This window comes from Bombina bombina, chromosome 2 (assembly GCF_027579735.1).
Source record: "Bombina bombina isolate aBomBom1 chromosome 2, aBomBom1.pri, whole genome shotgun sequence".
Lineage (NCBI taxonomy): Eukaryota > Metazoa > Chordata > Amphibia > Anura > Bombinatoridae > Bombina > Bombina bombina.
The window spans coordinates 1163835416-1163862340 of NC_069500.1; the positions used below are offsets into that span (position 1 = coordinate 1163835416).

Below are 26925 nucleotides of genomic sequence, written 5' to 3' on the forward strand. Positions count from 1 at the left end.
TTAAAACATAATTTAACTGTGGCTGGAAGATGGCCCTTGATAAATTGAAAAATAACCCTGATATAACAATTAAAGGGGCTGACAAGGGTGGAGCCACAGTTGTTATGGATACTTCCAAATATAAAAATGAAATTTTGAAACAGTTAAATGATCCTTTAGTATATAAAGAATTGGAGATTGATCCTTTACCAAATTTCATGGTCAGAGTTAGGGATATTCTTAGCAAGGCTGTTGAGGATGGTATTATTAACGATAAAATGTTTGACTATCTCTTTTTGCAGAATCCCAAAACTCCTTATTTTTATGTTTTACCTAAAATTCACAAGGATCTTTTTGATCCCCCGGGTAGGCCCATTGTGGCTTCCATAGATTCTTTATTTAGTCCTATTTCAAAATTTTTGGAAAAAATTCTAACTCCACTTGTAAGGCAGGGTAAATCATTTTTGAAAGATACAGGTGACTTCTTGAACAAAATTAGGGGCTTTTCAGACTTGCCAGATCACATCATTTTGGCTACATGGGATGTTAGTAGCCTTTATACTATAATTCCCCATGCTGATGGTTTAAATAGTGCCTGGTCTGCTCTGGTGAAGTCGGAAAAATACTCTGAAATGCAGATTAATTTTTTCATGGAGTTACTACAGTTGGTTCTAACTCATAACTATTTCTCTTTTGATGATAGGTTCTTTCTGCAGTTGCGGGGCACCTCAATGGGCTCGAATGAGGCCCCGGCCTATTCTTGTTTGTATATGGATCAACTGGAGGAACAGGTAGTATACACTGATCCTGATTTTTAGAATTGCCTGGCATGGTGGCGATATATAGATGATCTTTTTATCATATGGCATGGTGACATCGAGTCCATTGAGGTGTTCCGCAATAGAATACAGAATAAGGTACCAAGTGTCAAATTTACTGCTAGTTATCACACTAATCAAGTAGTGTTCCTAGACGCCATGGTAATACGTGTGGATGATCACTTTGCAACAGATATTTTTAGAAAGCCTACAGATAAGAATACATTGTTATCCCGTCAAAGCCATCGCCCACCTAGGGTGTTTAAAAGTGTTCCTAAATCTCAGCTCCTTAGAGCGAAGAGAATAGTCTCTGATCCTCTGACTTGCTCTATGCGCTTAAATGAGATGCGCAAGCGATTTCAGGAAAGGGGCTATTCCCCAGGAGAGTTAGAGACTATAGATCTTCAACCAAAGGAAAAGACTGAAGTAATTAAAAAAATGGCCTTTGTATCAGACTTTAGTGAGATTAGTGTCAAGTTACATAAAGTGATTTGTAGGAATTGGTTTATGTTAAGGGATTCTATGCCTGACATTGAGGCATTTAAAAACCCTCCTTTATCTTCCTTTAGGAAAGGTAATTCCATTGGTAAACAATTAGTAAGGGCTAAAGTTAAACCCCCAAGGAATATTCAAAGGGTGTTTAGACCAATAGAAAATGGAACCTTTCCGTGTTTAAGTTGTTCCCATTGTAACAGCATTATTAAAGGTAAAACTATTAGCCATCCCTTCTCTGGTAAACTCTTTAATATCAAAGGTCACTATAATTGTAAATCTTCTTATGTTGTGTATGCGCTCAAATGCCCATGTGGCCTATTATATATTGGGGAAACAATACAACCCCTTAAGGATCGCTTAACACTACATAAGTCCACTATTAGGAACCCTAAAATGCGACACCTTCCTGTCCCATACCATTTTTTTGAGAGGGGACATCAGGTGAATAAATTGAGATTTATGGTATTAGATCAGGTGTCCAAAGGTACTGTAGGCTTTAATAGGGAGAAAATGTTACTGAAAAAAGAAGCTATGTGGATACATAGACTTAGTACGTTATACCCTAAACGCCTTAATAGGGAATACAATCTTACTGGCCTTTTCTAATTTTTCTGTTGCTTTTTCTTATAATTCTTTTTGTAAGGCATATTGAACAAAAAATGATGAAAAATAATTGATGGTTGAGTAGGGAAGAACTAGAGTAGGGTTATAAATATATCATACATTAGCATCTAATATTTGGTTCAGATTTTTAGTGAAGAAATGTATAAGGAATCCAATTTAAGGTTTAATTTGTTTAATTATGTTTGATATTATAATTATTTCATGAAAAAGATTGTTTGTATACAAAGATGGTTATTATTTTGTTATTAATTGGTTTTCCTTTAAAATGGTTTATTTTTAGTTAAAATTTGTTGGCACTTTAAATTACTGACTAGTCACATCAGGTTGTTTATGATGTCATAATTGATAGGGGTGGGACTGTTTGGCTATTTAAGAACTGCATGTTACATTCATTTTTATTGAGCCTGAGGAGGGGGTGTGAACCCCGAAACATTGCTCTGTCTGTACTGCTGCCTAAGTAAAAAGCACATTGAATTGAACTTTTGGAGTGTCTGCCCATTCTTTTCTACAGGGAGCTTGTAGAGTTAATTTTAGCTTAAGTGTAGTGTAGTAGACAACCCAAAGTATTGATCTAGGCCCATTTTGGTATATTTCATGCCACCATTTCACCGCCAAATGCAATCAAATAAAAAAAAATTGTTCACTTTTTCACAAACTTTTGGTTTCTCACAGAAATTATTTACAAACAAATTATGCAATTATGGCATAAATGGTTGTAAATGCTTCGCTGGGATCCCCTTTGTTCAGAAATAGCAGACTTATATGGCTTTGGCGTTGCTTTTTGGTAATTAGAAGGCTGCTAAATGCCACTGCGCACCACACGTGTTTTATGCCCAGCAGCGAAGGGGTTAATTAGGGAGCATGAAGGGAGCTTGTAGAGTTAATTTTAGCTTAAGTGTAGTGTAGTAGACAACCCAAAGTATTGATCTAGGCCCATTTTGGTATATTTAATGCCACCATTTCACCGCCAAATGCGATCAAATTTAAAAAAAACTTAAATTTTTTCGCAATTTTAGGTTTCTCACTGAAAATATTTACAAACAGCTTGTGCAATTATGGCACAAATGGTTGTAAATGCTTCTCTGGGATCCCCTTTGTTCAGAAATAGCAGACATATATGACTTTGGCGTTGCTTTCTGGTAATTAGAAGGCCGCTAAATGCTGCTGCACATCACATATGTATTATGGCTAGCAGTGAAGGGGTTAATTAGGTAGTTTGTAGGGAGCTTGCAGGGTTAATTTTAGCTTTAGTGTAGAGATCAGCCTACCACCTGACACATCAGACCCCCTGATCCCTCCCAAACAGCTCCCTTCCCTCCCCCACCCCACAATTGTCCCCGCCATCTTAAGAACTGGCAGAAAGTCTGCCAGTACTAAAATAAAAGGTTTTTAAATTATTTTTTAGCATATTTACATATGCTGCTGTGTAGCATCCCCCCTTAGGCCCCAACCTCCCTGATTCCCCCCAAAACAGCTCTATAACCCTCCCCCTCTGCCTTATTGGCAGCCATCTTGGGTACTGGCAGCTGTCTGCCAGCACTCAGTTTGCAAAAAAAAGTAGTTTTTTCTGTTTTTATTTTTTTTTTCTGTAGTGTAGCTTCCCCCCCCACAGACCAACCCCCACCACCTGCCACACCAGATATGAGTGGTGGCACTTGGCAAGTGGGCACAGTATACGCTGTGAGCCTGACACACATGCTGGCAGGCAGGCAACTGCAATTAGATTACACAGGAAAAAAAAAAAGCAGACTGATGTTCTAGCCCTAAAAAGGGCTTTTTGGGGTGCTGTCCTTACAGCAGAGATCAGATGAGTCCTTCAGGACTGTAGTGGACACTGAATACACTAGCCTAGCTATCGATTTCCCTATTAAATCAGCAGCAGCTACACTGTCCCTCCTCTCACTAAGAATGCAGCTTCTGAATGAATCTAAAATGGATGCTGTCCAGGAGGTGGGAGGGTCTGGGAGGGAGGGTCTGCTGCTGATTGGCTGGAATGTGTCTGCTGACTGTGAGGTACAGGGTCAAAGTTTACTCAATGATGACGAATAGGGGGCGGATCGAACATCGCATATGTTCGCCCGCCACGGTGAACGTGAACATGCTATGTTCGCCGGGAACTATTCGCCAGCGAACTATTCACAACATCACTACCCAGAAGGCTTCTGTGGCACTTCTCAAGTGCTTTATACTTTTTAAGTATATTCTGTAGAAGCGTGTGATGATCCAACACCACTGATCTTGCACTATTGTGGTGCCTTCTTCTCTTCTACTTTTCCACAGATATTTTTGCTTGTTTGCCATCAAGCTACTGGAAGGAGTTTTGCAGCCTCAAGTCCCATTTGTTTTCTCTCCAAGATTGCATAAGGAACTATACCTGGTCATTGTGGGATCACTCTAGGACACTATCACTATATCACATAGTGATCACGTTTGTCTGTTGTTTTTTGTTGTTATATATTTTGTGCTTATCACGTTCGTCTCAACTAATTTAATATATATTTTATATTTTTCTTTTATTTGAGAGAGTTTGAGATTGATCACTGTCTATCCCTTTACACTTGGTTGTTAGTTTGTTACTTTGATATATATATATACAGTATATATATATATATATATATATATATATATATATATATATATATATATATATATATATATCTTCTCACTCCTCAATTAGTAGCTCATTGTGCACTATATTTATTATTGCATTTGACACAGTATCACCATACTCCTTTGCTACATATTTGTTTTGTGCATAGTACATGTATATATCACATTGTATTTCTTTTGATATTTAGAGTTCACAATATATTATCTTCCCCCAGGGAGTTTGTATACATTGTGAACTTTGAGCAGGCGCATTTAACTTTACGTCAATCATTTGATATATATATATATATATATATATATATATATATATATATATATATAAATTCGCTCTTTCAAATAAGGCAAGTTGTGGGTGGAGTTTGGCTGCTGGAAAACAACTGCAGGAAATATTATGTTAATTTTTAAAAAATGTTTACACGTGGCTAATGTGTTATTCTGAAGCAAGACAAAATAAATATATTGTAATCACAGGGTGTTTACTGTCCCTTTAAATGGGAATAAAGAATCATTGCGATATTACGATTATAATATTTAATGTGCTTCCTTTAACAATAGCAGTATATTAGCATTACTACTAGTAAACTAATCTAAACTAAAAAAAAAGGAGAATCATTTAGATATTTTAACATATTAAAACTCACATTTGCTCCAGCTTCCAAAAGAGTTCTTGCACATCCAACATGATCTCCGAGGCAAGCTTCATGCAGAGGAGTAACGTGGTCAATAGTAAGAGTATTCACATTGTAACCCTATTTGTAAAATTATATGTTAGACAAAAGTGATAATATTGGTTTTTATGTCCATACTTTGCATTACTTGCAATAAGCAAATTCTACGTTATAAATACCATTAATTACACATATTTGAGGAATTATTTTCTGCTTGCAATACTTAATATACTGTAGTAGGACTTAAATCGACAGTAAACGATCCAAATGTCATTACAAATTCAGTTTTCATAACAAATATTAGGTAGTGCTTACTTGATAAATCAAATACATTATTGTACCCTTCCAAAACAACTTTATAGATCAGCATCCAAAGGCTCTCCTGACTGCATATGAAGCTGGAGTTTTTTTCTTTTTTACTGATGCTGGTTGTACTGTCAATCAAAATGTGACAGTCGGTGCCTACAGTTTGCCCTCCCCGTTTGTCCTGCCCATGCACACAACTTACAGCCAACAGTTGTCTTTTATAGGGTTAAAATATTCTCACTAGTGCAAGCTGTAAAAAGCCTGTCTTTCACTAACACCAGTGAATCACAATGCAATACGATCCACTGATTATATTGCGCATGAATAAGCCAAACAAGTGTGTGCTGAGAACAAATGTGTAAGCGGAAAGTCACCATCAGATTGAATGAACCGACCTGCACTATAAACAAGAAAAAACTCCAGCTTTGTGGGCAGTCAGTTTTGGGAGACCCTCCAGTTTCTTTTTCAAAAACAGACAGTTAACACTATAGAATTCCTTTTCAGGAGCAATGGCTGGTTTAAAAAAACAAAAACAAGCAAACAATATATTATTGTAATCACTTGAGAAACTCAGTCCAAATTTGGCCAATACGATAAAATACTTTTCGGGATCTGATAGCTGACAGATTGTAATTGACCCCTATGTAAGCTCTTGTGCTTTAATATGTCCTGTCTTATGCACCCGTACTACAGACAACTAGTATACACCTATACATATATCATACAGGTGCAACTAACCTCAATTCATTTTATTTTGCTTCCTGTTATTTTATGACAAATAGCTTTTTCTGAAAATTGTGCAAGCAAATTGCATAAATACTCAAAATATTCCAAAGTAGCCATCTGCTATTATTTGATATGGTTGTATTGAGTCTAGTATTATACAGCTTTGGATATATTATTGTTTTCAGTGCAATCCTTAACTATTTCAGGTGTTATGGACCTCATTAGCCATAAGATTACATTAAAGTGACATAATTCTGAGATAGAGTATTTTATCATTGCACTAATGAACTAACTATGGGGTCGATTCCAGTCTTTTCATTCACATTTATCAGCTGTTTTTTAGCTCCCAATATGCCTTTTTTACGATCAGAATGATCACAATACAAAAAATAACATATTTTCAGTGCTTAAAAAAGATTGAATAAGATATCAGACAAGTCACTCATACGATGCATAGACAACATCCCCTTCGGCGATCAGAATCCATTTTCTTGATACTGTCTAACAGGTTTTTAGGATAATTTTGCACTTTTTAAATTCCATACCTAATTGGACTTGATAGTCCTTTTCCACGTTTGTAATTCAAGATGATTTGGAAGCCATTTTAGTTTGGATTAGCGTGTGAGTATGGGTGTTAGTTTTTTTTTCTTCCAGTTTCCATGCTCCATTGAAGTCTATGAAGGAATTCACCTTTTTGCATGCTTTCGGTTTTCGTTTGCAAAACCCGATGCTTGCAAAGCCTCCATATAGCGAAGTTAACGTGCAAAAGCTAAATAACGCTCCACTTGTAAATTATGACAGAGTTGATGTTAAAATTTACTATTATTTGTTGTTTCACTCACAGAATTCAAAACTGCCTCATGAAGTAACATCAGCACAGGAACTGTGAGTCGGGAGCTTCATGAAATTGGTTTCCATGGCCGAGTATCTGTACACAAGCCACACATCAACATGTGCAATATCAAGTTTCAGCTGGCATGGTGTAAGCTTTGTAAAGCACACTGTTATTGGATTCTAGAGCAGTGGAAACATGTTCTTTAGAGTGATCAATCATGCTTTACTATCTGGCAGTCTGTTGGAAGAATCTGGGTGTGGCAGATGCCATGACTGGTGGTAGCCAGGAGAACACTACCTATTGGAATTCATACTACCTACTGTAAAGTTTGGTGGAGGAGGAATAATGGTGTGGGGCTGAATTTCAGGGTTTGGGCTAGGGCCCTTATTATTACGAAGATTAATGCTAGCATACAAAAACATTTTAGACAATAAGGTGCTTCCAACAGTGGTAATAGTTTGGAAAAGTCCTTTCCCTGTTCCATCATGACTAGTTTGGTGTAGATAAATTTATGTGGCCTGCACAGGGCCCTGACCTCAGTCCCCTTGAAGACCTTTGGGATAAATTGGAAAGCTGAATGCGAGCCAGGCCTTCTTGTTCAAAATCAGTGTCTGACCTCACTAATGCTCTCTCAGTTGAATGGTCACAAATTCTCACAGACACACTCCAAAATGTTGTGGAAAGCCTTCCCAGAAGAGCTGCAACAGTTATAGCTTCTAAGGGGGGGGGGGGGGGGGGGGGCAAGTCCATATCAATGCCCATAGTTTTGGAATGGGTTGTTCATATAGCAGTGATGGTGATTGGTCAGGCCAGATAGCTCATGCTGCTCTTGATTGGCTCACCAGTTGTGTCCAGCTTAGGAGAAGTGTATTGTCACTATGAAATGGATTTGAAATGTGTGTTTAATCCATTTTTGTGTGTATATATGTATATGTGTGTGTATATGTATATTTAAATATATATATATATATATATATATATATATATATATATATATAATGTGTGTATGTATATATATATATATATATATATAATGTGTGTATGTATATATATATATATATATATATATATATATATATATATATAATGTGTGTATGTATATATATATACAGGGAGTGCAGAATTATTAGGCAAATGAGTATTTTGACCACATCATCCTCTTTATGCATGTTGTCTTACTCCAAGCTGTATAGGCTCGAAAGCCTACTACCAATTAAGCATATTAGGTGATGTGCATCTCTGTAATGAGAAGGGGTGTGGTCTAATGACATCAACACCCTATATCAGGTGTGCATAATTATTAGGCAACTTCCTTTCCTTTGGCAAAATGTGTCAAAAGAAGGACTTGACAGGCTCAGAAAAGTCAAAAATAGTGAGATATCTTGCAGAGGGATGCAGCACTCTTAAAATTGCAAAGCTTCTGAAGCGTGATCATCGAACAATCAATCGTTTCATTCAAAATAGTCAACAGGGTCGCAAGAAGCGTGTGGAAAAACCAAGGCGCAAAATAACTGCCCATGAACTGAGAAAAGTCAAGCGTGCAGCTGCCAAGATGCCACTTGCCACCAGTTTGGCCATATTTCAGAGCTGCAACATCACTGGAGTGCCCAAAAGCACAAGGTGTGCAATACTCAGAGACATGGCCAAGGTAAGAAAGGCTGAAAGACGACCACCACTGAACAAGACACACAAGCTGAAACGTCAAGACTGGGCCAAGAAATATCTCAAGACTGATTTTTCTAAGGTTTTATGGACTGATGAAATGAGAGTGAGTCTTGATGGGCCAGATGGATGGGCCCGTGGCTGGATTGGTAAAGGGCAGAGAGCTCCAGTCCGACTCAGACGCCAGCAAGGTGGAGGTGGAGTACTGGTTTGGGCTGGTATCATCAAAGATGAGCTTGTGGGGCCTTTTCGGGTTGAGGATGGAGTCAAGCTCAACTCCCAGTCCTACTGCCAGTTTCTGGAAGACACCTTCTTCAAGCAGTGGTACAGGAAGAAGTCTGCATCCTTCAAGAAAAACATGATTTTCATGCAGGACAATGCTCCATCACACGCGTCCAAGTACTCCACAGCGTGGCTGGCAAGAAAGGGTATAAAAGAAGAAAATCTAATGACATGGCCTCCTTGTTCACCTGATCTGAACCCCATTGAGAACCTGTGGTCCATCATCAAATGTGAGATTTACAAGGAGGGAAAACAGTACACCTCTCTGAACAGTGTCTGGGAGGCTGTGGTTGCTGCTGCACGCAATGTTGATGGTGAACAGATCAAAACACTGACAGAATCCATGGATGGCAGGCTTTTGAGTGTCCTTGCAAAGAAAGGTGGCTATATTGGTCACTGATTTGTTTTTGTTTTGTTTTTGAATGTCAGAAATTTATATTTGTGAATGTTGAGATGTTATATTGGTTTCACTGGTAAAAATAAATAATTGAAATGGGTATATATTTGTTTTTTGTTAAGTTGCCTAATAATTATGCACAGTAATAGTCACCTGCACACACAGATATCCCCCTAAAATAGCTAAAACTAAAAACAAACTAAAAACTACTTCCAAAACTATTCAGCTTTGATATTAATGAGTTTTTTGGGTTCATTGAGAACATGGTTGTTGTTCAATCATAAAATTTATCCTCAAAAATACAACTTGCCTAATAATTCTGCACTCCCTGTATATATATATATATATATATATATATATATATATATATATATATATATATATATATATATATATATTCACAGTTTGAAGACTTCTAGTAACTGTGATGCTGAAATTGCTTGGTTTTATACTGAATCAGTACAAATCTTAACTGTGCAGTAGTTTTTGTATGTTGAAATAAAAAATTGTATAGCTTAGTCATGTTAAATGGATAGGCAGATATTTGTGTTATCTTTAATACCAGCTTGTGAAAGATGGTCATTTGTTACAGTCCTTTGAAATGTTAAATGTATTTTTATGATACGGTTGCCAGCTAGATCAGAGGGAACGTTAATGAAATGGTTTTTCTGTAAGGTTAATGAAATGGTTTTTATCTGTAATATTTTTTTTATGCAATGGGAATGAGATTAGAGTCTTGCAGAGAAAAGCAGGACACCACATAGATTAAATACTGAAAGAAGATTTATGTGACCCTCTCCCACTTAAAAAGAAAGAAAACGTTTCTGATATGTATTTTACAGTTCTCTGTAGAAATATTTAAAAAGGACATTGAACTGAAAATATACTTGCAAAATATGAACAAATCAATAAGATGTGATAAGTAATAAAAAGGATATATATAAAGATAGATAGATAAATAGATAGATAGATGATAGATAGATAGATAGATAGATAGATAGATATATGGATAGATGGATGGATAGATAGATTTAATCCCATATTTTGTGGCAAATTATATTCATTACTATCCTCCTAGAAGTTCCTCATAGAAAAAAGAAACATCATATAGTGCAATAACATTCCAATGCTAAGTAACTTCACAGTGAAGATAAATGATTACTCTGGGAGCTATGTTAGGCTCAATCTTATCAGTAAGCCTCAACTACCGCTGTCTAGAGAACATTGTAGAGTCGCAAGTTTTCAGTAAAGAGTTTTTCTCTTAAGATTCAGTTTAATCTTAAAACAAAAAAACAAAAAAAACATAACAAATAATAAGCACACATAAACGTCACTATGGGCTGCTTATTGATTGTAAGGTAGATAATGAACTTTACAGGTAACACATATAGCACTGGAATGTATCAGTCGCATAGCCTTGTGTGATCTACCACTGTGTATAACGACACTCATACTCAAATCCCTCCCTGTGACATGTGTACTCTATTCTATTGGGTTATTTTAATAAAACCTTCTCACTGATTATTGGCTACTCTCTGGTGTTCTCTGAGCCTAACAGAGAGAGTTGCTGAAACATAACTCCTGGATGTGTGAGTAGTCATTAGTGTTAAGTGTTAGTTACTTAACATTTGAATCTTATTGTACTAAATGGTGTTTCTCTTTTGCATTCAGGAAATCTTAGGATGATAGTTATAGGTACATAGCATATAGGAATATTACATTCACATTTTGTGATATATCCTTTTATTATTATTTCTCTTGAAAGATGTATCGAGTCCACGGATTCATCCATACTTGTGGGATATTCTCCTTCCTAACAGGAAGTGGCAAAGAGAGCACCCACAGCAGAGCTGTCTATATAGCTCCTCCCTTAGCTCTCCACCCCCCCCCCCCAGTGATTCTCTTTGCCGCTTAACTGCTAGGAAGGGTAAAGTGAGTGTGGTGACAAAAATGTTAGTTTTTATTTTCTCAAGCAAAAGTTTGTTATTTTAAATGGTACCGGTGTGTACTATTTACTCTCTGGCAGAAAAGAGATGAAGATTTCTGCAGGCTAAACTGCTTTGAGGTATGTTTAGTCTAATTTTTTCTAGACAGACTGTGTTAATTCTAGAAAAGATTGGCAATATCCCCATGAGGGAAGGGTAAGCTGTATTCAGAAACTTAGTAAGAATCCCAGCTTGCACAAAGGGCTCATTAGTTACTGGTGACACTGATAAGGAAAAATGTTTTTTATTATTATTGCAATAACATTTTTGAGGGACTTTAAGGGGTCTTTGTGGCTTGTTTAAGGGTTATTAACCCACATGGCTAGTTTAGGAAACACTCTGTTGTGTTTCTTTTAGGCCCCATGACATCGAGTGAGGTGGGAGGGGCCTATTTTCACGCCTCAGTTGCGCAGTTTCTTTTCCTCAGAGACATCCAGCTGCTTCTCCAGAGGGTCCTGCTGTGTTTGAGGGCTGTAAAGAAGTTTTTACCCCCACAAATCGTTCATAAAGGGCAGGTAGGCGCCACAGCAGAGCTGTGGCAAGGTGCTGAACGTTTTTTTACCGGTTTTTGACGTTTGTCAATCCGGTTTTTAAATTAAGGGGTTAATTGTTTATTTGCATAGCTGTGCAATGTTACTAAGGCTTTATGATGCTACTGTAAAAATTTTGTTGAGTTTACTGCTTTTGTACACTGTTTTGCAGAGTTTGTACATCTTTTTTTCTCTTAAAGGCACAGTACCGTTTTTTTCTAAGTATTATTTACTTTGAATAAAGTGTTTTCCAAGCTTGCTTGTTTCATTACTAGCCTGTTTAGCATGTCTGACACTAAGGAAAATCCTTGTTTAATGTGTTCAGAAGCCATTGTGGAACCCCCTCTTAGAATGTGTCCCACTTGCAGTGATATGTCTATAAATTATAAAGAGCATATTTTAGCAATGAAAAATATAGCAATAGATGATTCTCAGACAGAAGGAAATTAGTTTTTGACATCTAGCTCTCCCCAAGTGTCACAACCAGTAACGCCCGCACAAGTGACGCCAATTACCTCTAATGCGTCAAATTCATTTACTTTACAAGACATGGCCACAGTTATGAATAAAACCCTCACAGAGGTTTTCTCTAAACTGCCTGGTTTACAAGGAAAGCGTGGCAGCTCTGGGTTAAGTAAAGCTGAGCAGTCTGATGCTTTAGTAGCCGTATCTGATATACCCTCACAATGTTCTGAAGTAGGGGTAAGGGATTTGTTATCTGAGGGAGAAATTTCTGATTCAGGAAAGACGCTCCCTCAGACAGATTCTGACATGACGGCCTTTAAATTTAAGCTTGAACACCTCCGCTTATTGCTCAGGGAAGTATTAGCGACTCTAGATGATTGTGACCCCATAGTGGTTCCAGAGAAATTGTGTAAAATGGACAAATACTTAGAGGTTCCTGTTTACACTGATGTTTTTCCAGTCCCTAAGAGGATTGTGAATATTGTTACTAAGGAGTGGGATAAACCAGGTATTCCATTTGCTCCCCCTCCTGTTTTTAAGAAAATGTTTCCCATATCTGACACCATGCGGGACTCGTGGCAGACGGTTCCTAAGGTGGAGGGAGCTATTTCTACTCTATCTAAGCGTACAACTATACCTATCGAAGACAGTTGTGCTTTCAAAGATCCTATGGATAAAAAAATTAGAGGGTCTCCTGAAGAAAATTTTTGTTCATCAAGGTTTTCTTCTCCAACCTATTGCGTGCATTGTTCCTGTGACTACTGCAGCTGCTTTCTGGTTCGAGGCTCTAGAAGAGGCTCGTCAGATGGAGACTCCATTAGAGGATATTATGGATAGAATTAAAGCTTTTAAGTTGGCTAATTCTTTCATTACAGATGCCGCTTTCCAACTGGCTAAGTTAGCGACAAAGAATTCCGGTTTTGCCATTTTAGCACGCAGGGCGTTATGGCTTAAGTCCTGGTCTGCTGATCATCAAAATCTAAATTTTTGAATATCCCTTTCAAAGGAAAGACCCTATTCGGGCCTGAACTGAAAGAGATTATTTCAGACATCACTTGAGGGAAAGGCCATGCTCTCCCTCAGGATAAAACAAATAAATTGAGGACCAAACAAAATAATTTTTGTTCCTTTCGGAATTTCAAGGGTGGTCCCGTTTCAGCTTCCCCTGCTGCAAAGCAAGAGGGGAATTTTGCCCAATCCAAGTCAGTCTGGAGACCTAACCAGGCTTGGAACAGGGGCAAACAGGCCAAGAAACCTGCAGCTGCCTCTAAGACAGCATGAAGGGGTAGCCCCCGATCCGGGACCGGATCTAGTAGGGGGCAGACTCTCTCTCTTCGCTCAGGCTTGGGCAAGAGATGTCCACGATTCCTGGGCTTTAGAAATTGTGTCCCAGGGATATCTTCTGGACTTCAAAGACTCTCCCCCAAGGGGGAGGTTTCACACTTCGCAATTGTCTGCAAACCAGACAAAGAGAGAGGCGTTCATACGCTGTGTAGAAGACCTACATACCATGGGAGTGATCCGCCCAGTTCCAAAAGCGGAACAAGGGCTAGTGTTTTACTCAAACCTGTTTGTGGTTCCCAAAAAAGAGGGAACTTTCAGACCAATCTTGGATCTCAAAATTCTAAACAAGTTCCTCAGACTACCATCATTCAAGATGGAGACTATTCAGACTATTCTACCTCTGATCCAGGAGGGTCAATATATGACTACCATGGACTTAAAGGATGCATATCTACACATCCCTATTCACAGAGATCATCATCAATTCCTCAGATTCGCCTTTCTGGACATGCATTACCAGTTTGTGGCCCTTCCCTTCGGGTTGGCCACGGCTCCCAGAATTTTCACAAAGGTGCTAGGGTCCCTTTTTGGCGGTTCTAAGACCGCGGGGCATAGCAGTGGCGCCTTATCTAGACGACATCTTAATTCAGGCGTCGACTTTCCAGCTAGCCATGTCTCACATGGACATCGTGTTGGCTTTTCTGAGATCTCACGGGTGGAAGGTGAACATAAAAAAGAGTTCTCTATTCCCTCTCACAAGATTTTCCTTCCTAGAGACTCTGATAGACTCGGTAGAAATGAAAATATTTCTGACGGAGGTCAGAAAATCAAAACTCTTAACCACTTGCCGAGTTCTTCATTCCATTCCTCGACCATCAGTGGCTCAGTGTATGGAGGTAATCGGTGTCATGGTAGCGGCAATGGACATAGTTCCTTTTGCCCGCCTACACCTCAGACCACTGCAACTATGCATGCTCAAACAGTGGAATGGAGATTATGCAGATTTATCTCCTCAACTGCATCTGGACCAGGAGACCAGAGACTCACTTCTCTGGTGGTTGTCTCAGGACCACCTGTCTCAGGGAATGTGTTTCCGAAGACCAGAGTGGATCATTGTAATGACAGATGCCAGCCTGCTAGGCTGGGGTGCAGTCTGGAACTCCCTGAAAGCACAGGGCTTATGGTCTCAGGAAGAAACTCTCCTCCCGATAAACATTCTAGAACTGAGAGCGATATTCAATGCGCTTCAGGCGTGGCCTCAGCTAGCTGCGGCCAAATTAATCAGATTTCAGTCGGACAACATCATGACTGTAGCTTATATCAATCATCAAGGAGGAACATGGAGTTCTCTAGCGATGATGGAGGTAACCAAAATAATCCGATGGGCGGAGGATCACTCTTGCCATCTCTCAGCAATCCATATCCCAGGGGTAGAGAACTAGGAGGCGGATTTCCTAAGTCGTCAGACTTTTCATCCGGGGGAGTGGGAACTCCATCTGGAGGTATTTGCCCAGCTGACTCAGCTATGGGGCACACCAGAATTGGATCTGATGGCGTCCCGTCAGAATGCCAAACTTCCTTGTTACGGGTCCAGGTCCCGGGATCCCCAGGCGGTACTGATAGATGCTCTAGCAGTACCCTGGTCCTTCAATCTGGCCTATGTATTTCCACCGTTTCCTCTCCTTCCACGTCTGGTTGCCAGAATCAAGCAGGAGAGAGCTTTGGTGCTTCTGATAGCACCTGTGTGGCCACGCAGGACTTGGTATGCAGACCTAGTGGACATGTCATCGGTTCCACCGTGGACTCTGCCATTGAGGCAGGACCTTCTAATCCAAGGTCCATTCACGCATCCAAATCTAATTTCTAATTTTGCGTGCATTGGGTTAGTGCATGAACGAAACCTTTTTACTTTTAACTTGCAATACGAGCGCTTCCCGATGCCCAAAAAGCATACTTCTAGTGGAGTTAGTGCACGAGCAGACTGCAAAACACAGCTCTACTCATAATCTGGCCCTAAGATAGTTGGCTGTTAGCTTAGCTTTCCAAAAGGTGTCTACCATGGCTTCTACTTTCTGCAAATGAGAATCCCAGTTTGTGCTATGGATTATGACATTGTCTAAGCATGCTACAGTATACTGAGCATGTGTGGTTTTAGTAATTTATCCATGAGCCTCTGACAAATGTCTGGAGCTCCATGGAGACCAAACAGATGCACCTTATAGTGCCAACCTCTGAAAATACCTGTACCACATTTTAGCCTTACGTAATGGAATGGCTTTGGGGTATCGATTTGAATAATCTACAATAACAAGAATATATTGTTGACAATGAACAGATTTCTCTAACGGCCCCACCAAATCCACCAATAATAAGGATGGGTATAAGTGGGGCCCTTAACTTGGGTTTTGGGGATGCCAGTTGACATACTGGTAATGAAACATATCTCTTTCTTCATAATCCCCTGGCCAAAAGTAAACCAGCTCTGTACAACATGATTAAGGGGTAACACTCAAAATGTTGTTGTGTTTCTTTTGTCTGAAGGAGATGTTCTAATAAATCTTTGATATTGGAACCAATTTGGTGTGCTGCCATCATCACTATTTTTGCATTTACATTGAGGACATTTGTGTGGTGTCCTGTATGGCGTTTGCACCCCTGATATACACAGGTGCTGCACAAGAAAGACTATTGCTTCCTCTGAGGTTACTCAGTACAGAAGTTCATTTTTTTAACATAAAATAAGGGTATAAACTTTTTTGCTTGACCCTCTGCAACTTTCCCACAGAGCTGCTCAAGCTGTTGTGAGCTGCTAACAGGTTAACCTTTTAGTAGCAGGGAAAGAGTGGGCTCACCAGTCTCCTAATAATATATAGTCCTGTCACAGTATGTTTGCTTAAATAACCGTTTAATACATTATTATTGATATACTAAGCTGAATCAGTTCTAAACCACTTTAAAGGGATAGTGAACCCTATTTTAGTGTCTCAGAGTTGTAGTCTTGGAAATGGGTTGTCCTAGGGTCCTTCTCTGCGAACTTGTGTATGGTTTTTGTCTTGTGGAAATTTCCAGAGTAATTGTAGCTTGAGCCTAAGTGTCTCTCCGGAGTATGGTACTTCAGACAGTGTTCTCTGGTCCTCAGTTTTGGTATCCTCTGTGAGTGGTTTAACGTCCTCCAAACAATCCGGTGCAGCTCTGAGATGAGACGGCATCCGATGACGTCACGATCAGCGTGGCTGCTGGAAGGGGAGTGTGCAGAGGAAAGCTGCGCTGCGATATCCTCTGAGAGTGGTTTAACGTCCTCCAAACAGCAGTCATTGACAGCTCTCCAGGGCAGCTGGAGGGCAATGAATGCTTATGCTATAAGGGACCTCCAGAAAACATTTAAATCTCATCACAGAAAGTGAAAAAAGTTCTGCATCTTAAAAGCAGTGCAGCTTTCCTCTGCACACTCCCCTTCCAGCAGCCACGCTGATCGTGACGTCATCGGACGCCGTCTCATCTCAGAGCTGCACCGGATTGTTTGGAGGAAGTTAAACCACTCTCAGAGGATATCGCAGCGCGGCTTTCCTCTGCACACTCCCCTTCCAGCAGCCACGCTGATCGTGACGTCATCGGGCGCCGTCTCATCTCAGAGCTGCACTGGATTGTTTGGAGGACATTAAACCACTCTCAGAGGATACCGAAACTAAGGACCAGAGAACACTGTCTGAAGTACCATACTCTGGAGAGACACTTAGACTCAAGCTACAATTACTCTGGAAGTTTCCACATGTCAAAGACCATACACAAGTTTGCAGAGAAGGACCCTAGGACAACACATTTCCAAGACTACAACTCTGAGACACTTCTACCTGCCAAACTAAGAAGGGACGGCCAATACTCCTTACATGATCATTCCTTACCTCATACGACTGAGGTATATTCTGGTAAGGAGACATCCTTCTACTTACTATACTTCTTATTTGACTCCAGTACCTACGTGGAATATATCCAAGATTGTTTTGAAATATTAAATAATACCTAGATTTACATTTCAACTCCTTATTAGAATTTGTATATACACTGTACCTTTATTTGTATTTAGTTGCGCTGAACTACCAAGATTTGCTCTCTTTTTCCATAATAAAAAAACAAGGCTCTATTTCTGTTTAAGTGGAGTGATGGCAAAAATGCTAAAAATGCTCTAGTCCAGGGGTGCCCAATAGGTAGATCTGGATCTACCAGTAGATCCCAAAGGTGCTAATGGTAGATCATGGCCAATGTGATCAAAATGATGTGGTCAAGTTACGCAAGCTCAACACTGGGGCATGAGTAGAGTATGGTTGCTAGGGATACCTCTTTATCTACCGCAGTGTGTGAAGGGGCATGTCATTAAACAGTCTGATGGTCGGACACGAAAAGTGCTACAGGATTGGATCTTGACGGACATCGATTTCAACCAATCAATGTAGATGATTTTTGAACAACAACACAATTGGCCTATCAAAAGCATGGTTGAGTGAGTACTCTCCCAATGGATATGGCGGTAAAGTATATTTAGGAGGGTAAGAGTTAATAGATAGAAAAAGTAAAGGCGGAGGCTGCTGTGCTATGCTAAAGGAACAAATCTGATTAACGTCTGGCAAATAAACGTGTTGACACGGTAATAAATGGTCTGCATGGCGTGGTATTGAAATTTATTTATGTTAGCATCACTGGGTCATATGAGGCCAAGCCTGCAGCGCAAAGTAAAGGGGGTCAGTGGCAGTAATTTGAATGCAGTGTTTTGTAACATGGCACAAGGGGTTGCTCCTGTTAACCTGAATTAAAGTCAATGCTACTTTTGTCATCAGGATTATTCTGTTGTATTTTTATGCTTTTGCACATCCATATGTTGTTAAATCATCCAACCTTAAAGGGTATCAGAGAATAGGTGAGTGACATTATGTTAATAGGTTGTATTAGAAGATTGACAGACAGCGGGATTCGACTCTTAGAATAAAATAGTTGACGGTAAGGTAGAGAGAAATAGAAAGCGCTAGTTTATTGATTTGAAAGAATAATGGCTTATCGAAAATAGTATAGAAAGTGAGTTTACCATCCCTTTAAGGTTTAAATACATTGTTGGATACATTTTCAAATATTTCATTTGTACCTCAGTAATATATAAATATGTATGTATGGATTTTGAGGGGTATTTCATGTCTCAACCATGTTGCACAATACCTTTAACCCCTTAGTGACCAGACCACTTTCCATTTGTTGACCGTTTAGGACAAGGGCTATTTTTACATTTCTGTGGTGTTTGTGTTTAGCTGTAATTTTCCTCTTACTCATTTACTCTACCCATACATATTATATACTGTTTTTCTCGCCATTAAATGGACTTTCTAAAGATACCATTATTTTCATCATATCTTATAATTTACTATAAAAAAAATAAAATGAGGAAAAAATGAAAAAAAACACACTTTTTCTAACTTTGACACCCAAAATCTGTTGCACATTTACAGCCACCAAAAAAACACCCATGATAAATAGTTTCTAAATTTTGTCCTGAGTTTAGAAATACTCAATGTTTAGGTGTTCTTTGCTTTTTTTGCAAGTTATAGGGCAATAAATACAAGTCGTATAGAAGAGAACCCTTCAAGGTGGATACTCACAAGATGCTACGGCACAACCGGAGTAACTAGCTGCACAATACGGAACCAACAGAGTCGCCAGTAAGACTTACAAAAGCGGCCGGAGCATCATACGCCAAATCACGTTGCGGGGCAGACCAATCACAAAGGCAGTGTAAAAGGCCAATCACCGATGGTGAGGAGGATGGCCAGCAACAGGCAGGACGTCACAATGGAACCAGGAAGTCAGACAAACATATATGCATCAGACTGATGAAACGGCATATGTGTTGCTGAGAAACACGTTGCTGTGCCAGTGTGTTATACAATAAAGTTTACACACTTTCTTTTATATTTTACTTGCTCCAAGCCTCATTTTTATTAATGGAGGATCCACATATGTTTGTCTGACTTCCTAGTTCCATTGTGACGTCCTGACTGTTGCCGGCCATCCTCCTCACCATTGGTGATTGGCCTCTTACACTGCCTTTGTGATTGGTCTGCCCTGCCACGTGATTTGGCATACAATGCTCCGGACACTTTTGCCAGTCTTACGGCGACTCTGTTAGTCCCGTATTGCCCAGCTAGGCACTCCGGTTGTGCCGTAACATATTGTAAGTAGCCACCCTGAAGGGTTCTCTCCTATACACCTTTTATTGTTTGGTTAACCATGACAATATTACCCTATGTGGCGCCTCTTTTTGTTTCCCCTATAGGATATATCTGACTACCTTTTCTTTTGCCAAGAGTGCGGCCTGCATCATTTTCGATCCACCATCCATCTACACAAGCGCACCTCCCTAGGACCCTGGCATTCTAGTACCATCAAGCTCTTGCAATAAATACAAGTAGCACTTTGCTTTTTTCAAACCATTTTGTTTTCAAAATTAGCGATAGTTACATTGGAACACTGATATCTGTCAGGAATCCCTGAATAACCCTTCACATGTATATTTTTTTTTTAGTAGACCACCCAAAGTATTAATCTAGGCCCATTTTGGTATATTTCACGTACTTGGTCTTTAAGTGACATTTTTTGTAGGACGTACCCTGTACGCCCTTGGTCCTTAAGGGGTTAAATCTAAAGTGAATTAAATGTAATTAATTGTATTGGTGAATTTAAAATGTTAGGAAACTTTCAGAATAAAACTACATTTATTTTTCTTTGTTTTAGGATTCTGGTGTGCAAATGAGGTTTTGAAATAAATACATACTAGATAAATTGCCCTATGCTATAATCATAGATATGAGTCCATATTCCTATACTTTATTAAGAAATGACTTAAAATAAAATATATATTAAATAGTCAATAATAATGAAGTCAAATATATATATCTATATCTATCTATAGACAGAATTATAAGTGCAGGTACGTATGGAATATGGAAACACATCTCTTAAGACATTATCAGTAGGAAGTGTGTATATATATATATATATATGTATATTATATAGATTTAATATTATGCACAGGTCTAATATTTAAAAGTATAAGAATACATACTAAATCAATATACTCATGCTAAATCTTAAAATTACTTGCTCAGTTAAATTAGATAGCCCACATCATATGACCAAATAGTTTATTAAGGCTAGGAAATTATGAGTGCATTAAATAGATATTTTATAAAGATATATATATATATATATATATATATATATATATATATCCCTTTAATTGAGAAATAGAATATTTTATTTGAAAAAGCAGGAATGTAAGCTTAGGAGCAGGCCTATTTTTAGTGGGTAGATCTTGTGGAGCTGGTCATTTGAAAAGTAGATTGCAACACAAAAAAGTGTGGGCACCCCTGTTCTAGTCTTTTGGAGAAGTTTTAGTCTAAAATGCCCGGTCCTTAAAGGGACACTGAACCCAAATTTTTTCTTTTGTGATTCAGATAGAGCATGCAATTTTAAGCAACTTTCTAATTTACTCCTATTATCAAATTTTCTTCATTCTCTTGGTATCTTTATTTGAAAAGAAAGAATGTAAGTTTAGATGCCGGTCCATTTTTGGTGAATAACCTGGCTTGTTCTTGCTGATTGGTGGATTAATTAAACCGACCAATAATCAAGTGCTGTCCAGCGTTCTGATCCAAAAAATAGCTTAGATGCCTTTTTCAAATAAAGATAGCAAGAGAACGAAGAATAATTGATAAAAGAAGTAAATTTGAAAGTTGCTTAAAATGGCATGCTCTATCTGAATCACAAAAGAAAAAAATTGGGTTCAGTGTCCCTTTAAGGGCTTATACACTTGAAACTGTACAGATTATTGCATTAATTTTCTTTTGCTGTTATAGCCATTTGTATTTATAAATATAATTAGTTGTTAAGCCTGCCCAGATGGCAGTCTTTGTGTTGAAAATACAACCCCCAAGCTACAAAAAATAAAAAATAGAAATACAGAAAAAAATAAACAAAGTTATCAAAATAATAAAATTAAACCTAAACTAATACCCCTATAAAAATAAAAAATCCCCCCAAAATAAAAACACCCCCTAATCTAATATTAAACTACCAATAGCCCTTAAAATGGCTTTTTGTAGGGCATTGCCGTAAGTTTAACAGCTATTTTACATTAAAAATAAACAGTCCCCCCTAACAGTAAAACCCCCCACCCACCAGCATTTAGCTCTTTTGAGATTTGCCCAAATAAAACCCTAATCTAAAAAAACTAAACGCCCCAAAACATTTTTTAAAACCTAACACTAAAGCCCCAAATAGGTACTCACAGTTTCAGAAGTCTGGCGGAGAAAGTCTTCTTCCAGGCGGGTCCATCATCTTCATCCACAGCAAAGGCGGCACGGAGCAGTTGTCCGGAGTGACCTTCCCAGATGTGCTGATCCTCAGCGGTGGTCATCTGTGGCGGCATTGGCAGTCCTCGGCAGCAGTGGTCCTCGGTGGCGGTGGTCCTCTGCAACATTCCTTTGAGGATGTGTGCGCAACTGCCGACATTACACACGCAATTATAGTATAGATGAGACAATTTGTTTGAAGAAGATTATAGTAAACAGTACAGTTTAACTGCACTTTATTATTTTGCATCTGGCAAAGCAATTAAAAAAAAAAATAAACATTGATGAACTTACTTGTGAAAGTAATGTTTTTAGGGCAAGGAGACGACCTTGACTAGCTGCTTCATGCAAAGGTGATCGATCTGCCCAAGACCCTATAAAAGACAAAATCATTTGGAGTCTTAGTTAAGTAGTTATTAATCTAATTGCATAAGACAAATTCCTAGAAAACAAAAAAAACTAAATCTACTGAAGGCGGGAACTTAGATATCACATACCCTAAATGTTGTATCAAATGGAGTGAAAATATTCTTAACTGTAATAATGTTACTGCAAACTAAAATAAATAAAAACATGATTACATTTCTGCACATATTTAATTGTCTCATGATGTGAAAGAAGTAAATGGATACTAACAATTTGTTTATACTCAGATATAACCTGTGTTATTAAATTATACACAAACACATTCTTGTAAAGGTGAATTTATTTTTTGATGTTGTCGTATTATTTCTGGATATATAAATACATTTAGTGCAACATTAGAAAATATCTCTGATATATAATGTAGACATAACCTAAGCACATGCAGGGGACAGAGTCACGGCGTGCGGCAACGCTAATCCGGAACCGGAACCATGAGGAAGCAAGAAGTCATCCAATGAGGTGAGTGCTATACCGGAGTGCCGTAACCAGGGGAGATCAACCCCAAAAAGTAAATACTGGAGAAATGAGGCAGGCACTACTCGGGGGGGGGGGGAATATCATGAAATATTTATTCAAAAACCACCGAAATAAAGTACAGGAGGATTTAAAAATAACTCCAACAAGGTGCAGACTTACAGACAAACAGAGGGACAGAAGGCCTGACACGTTTCGCGCCCCCTAGTGGCGCTTAATCATAGGCACCACTAGGGGGCGCCAAACGCATCAGGCCTTCTGTCCCTCTGTTTGTCTGTAAGTCTGCACCTTGTTGGAGTTATTTTTAAAGCCTCCTGTACTTTATTTTGGTGGTTTTTGAATAAATATTTCATGATATTTTACTCCCCAAGTAGTGCCTGCCTCATTTCTCCAGTATAACCTAAGCACAAACCATTCATAATTCCCATCACACTTCTGGACAGAAGATGAGAGAGACACTCTACAAACACTAGAAACTCTGCTGGCAGATAACATCCATGGACAGGAACAATTATCTGAATCATCGAAAGAAATGAAATGGCGAGATAAGATAACAAACAAGTCATCATTTATGCCCAAATTGAACCAATGCCCTCAATAACAGGTGTTCACTGATTTAGTATGTAACGAAATATTACAACTATCAGACAAACCAACTGAATGCAATTTAACAATAAATGAACAAAGGGCGTTGAATGATATGAAAAAATGGGATGACATCATCATCCGCAATTCAGACAAAGGTGGGAATATAGTTCTGTGGCCTATCAACATGTATAAAAAAGAAATCGAAAAACAACTTAGAGATACTTCCTGCTATAAGAAACTGGGCTTTAACCCTAATAAAGTATTTCTACTTGAATACATGAATATTATAGATATGGCCAAATATGACAATCTACTCTCAAACAAATAATACCAATATCTTAAAATTAAGGAACCAACAGTAGCGACATTCTACTTAATTCCAAAACAACCACCAGGACGGCCAATTGTCTCTGGCATCAATAGTCTTACGGAAAAAGCGAGTAGATATATAGACTTCAGACTTAGAAACTATCTTCGTCAATTGTCATCATACGTACAAGATACCACAGATGTTTTGGTTCAGTTAGAAAATGTACATCTTCTACCAACCACATGGTTAGTCAAGGCAGATGTGGAATCACTCTTGCATCAATCATGATCTAGGTATACAAGCCGTACAGTGGTTTCTTTCAATGGGATCGGAGGAAGACCCAGCTCATGATAATTTTGTTTTACAACTTCTAAAATTTATCTTGACACACAATTTCTTCACGTTTGACAATGGATTCTACCTTCAAACTAGAGGTACGGCTATGGGCACTGCCTGTGCCCCCACCTATGCCAATCTCTTTCTCGGCTGGTGGTAGCAAAAATATGTGTTCTCAGATGTCAATACAGATGATTTAAACAAAATCCCCTTATGGATGAGGTACATAGACGATGTGCTCTTCCTATGGGAAGGAACACGAACAGAGTTGGATCAATTTATGGAAAAATTAAACACCAATACATTGAATATCAAATTAACCTATGAAGCAAACCAAGGCCTAGATTTAGAGTTTGGGGTTAGCCGTCAAAACCAGCGTTAGAGGCTCCTAACGCTGGTTTTGGGCTACCGCTGGTATTTAGAGTCGTGTAGGTAAGGGTCTAACGCTCACTTTCCAGCCGCGACTTTTCCATACCGCAGATCCCCTTACGTCAATTGCGTATCCTATCTTTTCAATGGGATCTTCCTAACGCTGGTATATAGAGTCGTGGCTGAAGTGAGCGTTAGAAATCTAACGACAAGACTCCAGCCGCAGCAAAAAGCCAGGAGTTAAGAGCTTTCTGGGCTAACGCCGGTTCATAAAGCTCTTAACTACTGTGCTCTAAAGTACACTAACACCCATAAACTACCTATGTACCCCTAAACCGAGGTCCCCCCACATCGCCGCCACTCTATTAAAATTTTTTAACCCCTAATCTGCCGACCGCACACCGCCGCCACCTATGTTATCCCTATGTACCCCTAATCTGCTGCCCCTAACACCGCCGACCCCTATATTATATTTATTAACCCCTAATCTGCCGCCCCCAACGTTGCCTCCACCTTCCTACACTTATTAACCCCTAATCTGCCGACCGGACCTCACCGCTACTATAATAAATGTATTAACCCCTAATCCGCCTCACACCCGCCTCAATAACCCTATAATAAATAGTATTAACCTCTAATCTTCCCTCCCTAACATCGCCGACACCTAACTTCAAGCATTAACCCCTAATCTGCCGACCGGACCTCACCGCTACTCTAATAAATTTTTTAACCCCTAAAGCTAATTCTAACCCTAACCCTAACACCCCCTTAAGTTAAATATAATTTAAATCTAACAAAATAAATGAACTCTTATTAAATAAATTATTCCTATTTAAAGCTAAATACTTACCTGTAAAATAAACCCTAATATAGCTACAATATAAATTATAATTATATTGTAGCTATTTTAGGATTAATATTTATTTTACAGGCAACTTTGTAATTATTTTAACCAGGTACAATAGCTATTAAATAGTTAATAACTATTTAAAAGCTACCTAATTAAAATAATTACAAAATTACCTGTAAAATAAATCCTAACCTAAGTTACAATTAAACCTAACACTACACTATCAATAAATTAATTAAATAAAATACCTACAATTATCTACAATTAAACCTAATACTACACTATCAATAAATTAATTAAATACAATACCTACAAATAAATACAATTAAATTAACTAACTAAAGTACAAAAAATAAAAAAGAACTAAATTACAAAAAATATTTACAAACATTAGAAAAATATTACAACAATTTTAAACTAATTACACCTACTCTAAGCCCCCTAATAAAATAACAAAGCCCCCAAAATAAAAAAATGCCCTCCCCTATTCTAAAATTAAAATAGAAAAGCTCTTTTACCTTACCAGCCCTTAAAAGGGCCCTTTGCGGGGCATGCCCCAAAGAATTCAGCTCTTTTGCCTGTAAAAAAAAACATACAATACCCCCCTCCCAACATTACAACCCACCACCCACATACCCCTAATCTAACCCGAACCCCCCTTAAATAAACCTAACACTAAGCCCCTGAAGATCTCCCTAACTTGTCTTCACCACACCGGGTCCCGATCGGTCCAGAAGAGGGTCCGAAGTCTTCATCCAAGCCCAAGCGGGGGGCTGAAGAGTGACGTCCATCCTCCGGCTGAAGTCTTGATCCAAACGGCGGCTAAAGAATTCATCCTATCCGGGCAGAAGAGTCGATCTGGACCAGCAAACATCTTCATCCAAGCCGCATCTTCTATGTTCTTCCATCCGATGACGACCGGCTCCATCTTGAAGACCTCCAGCGTGGATCCATCCTCTTCTTCCGACGACTAGACGACGAATGAAGGTTCCTTTAAGGGACGTCATCCAAGATGGTGTCCCTCATCGGAACAGCCAATAGAATGCGAGCTCAATCTGATTGGCTGATCGGATCAGCCAATCGGATTGAACTTGAATCTGATTGGCTGATTCCATCAGCCAATAAGAATTTTCCTACCTTAATTCCGATTGGCTGATAAAATCCTATCAGCCAATCGGAATTCGAGGGACGCCATCTTGGATGACGTCCCTTAAAGGAACCTTCATTTGTCGTCTAGTCGTCGGAAGAAGAGGATGGATCCGCGCTGGAGGTCTTCAAGATGGAGCCGGTCGTAGCTAACGCACCCCTTCTAACGCAAAACTAGGCCAAAGAAAGCATTGATTTCTTAGATCTTAAAATAATAAAAACATCAACGGGTTCTCTGGATACAGATGTTCATCGTAAAAAAACTGCTACCAACAGCTTACTTTATAGCACTAGTGCTCACGCCCCAAACACAATTAAAGCGCTCCCTACTGGGGAATTTCTCAGGATGAGACGCAATTGCTCCACT

General features: G+C 38.8%; 1 protein-coding gene across 5 annotated transcripts in view; it reads right to left on the reverse strand.

Moving 5' to 3' along the window:
• The window catches only part of ASB5 (ankyrin repeat and SOCS box containing 5), a 277627-nt gene that overhangs the window by 79622 nt on the left and 171080 nt on the right, over positions 1-26925 (reverse strand). For 4 of the 5 annotated variants that reach the window (XM_053703849.1, XM_053703850.1, XM_053703853.1 and 1 more), the window contains 2 exons: positions 22354-22433; positions 5168-5275 (listed from right to left, as the gene is read on the reverse strand). In XM_053703849.1, the coding sequence (XP_053559824.1) occupies positions 5168-5275; positions 22354-22433 (188 nt within the window). The remainder of the gene's footprint in view (positions 1-5167; positions 5276-22353; positions 22434-26925) is intronic. The other variant, XM_053703852.1, reaches the window with a different exon arrangement.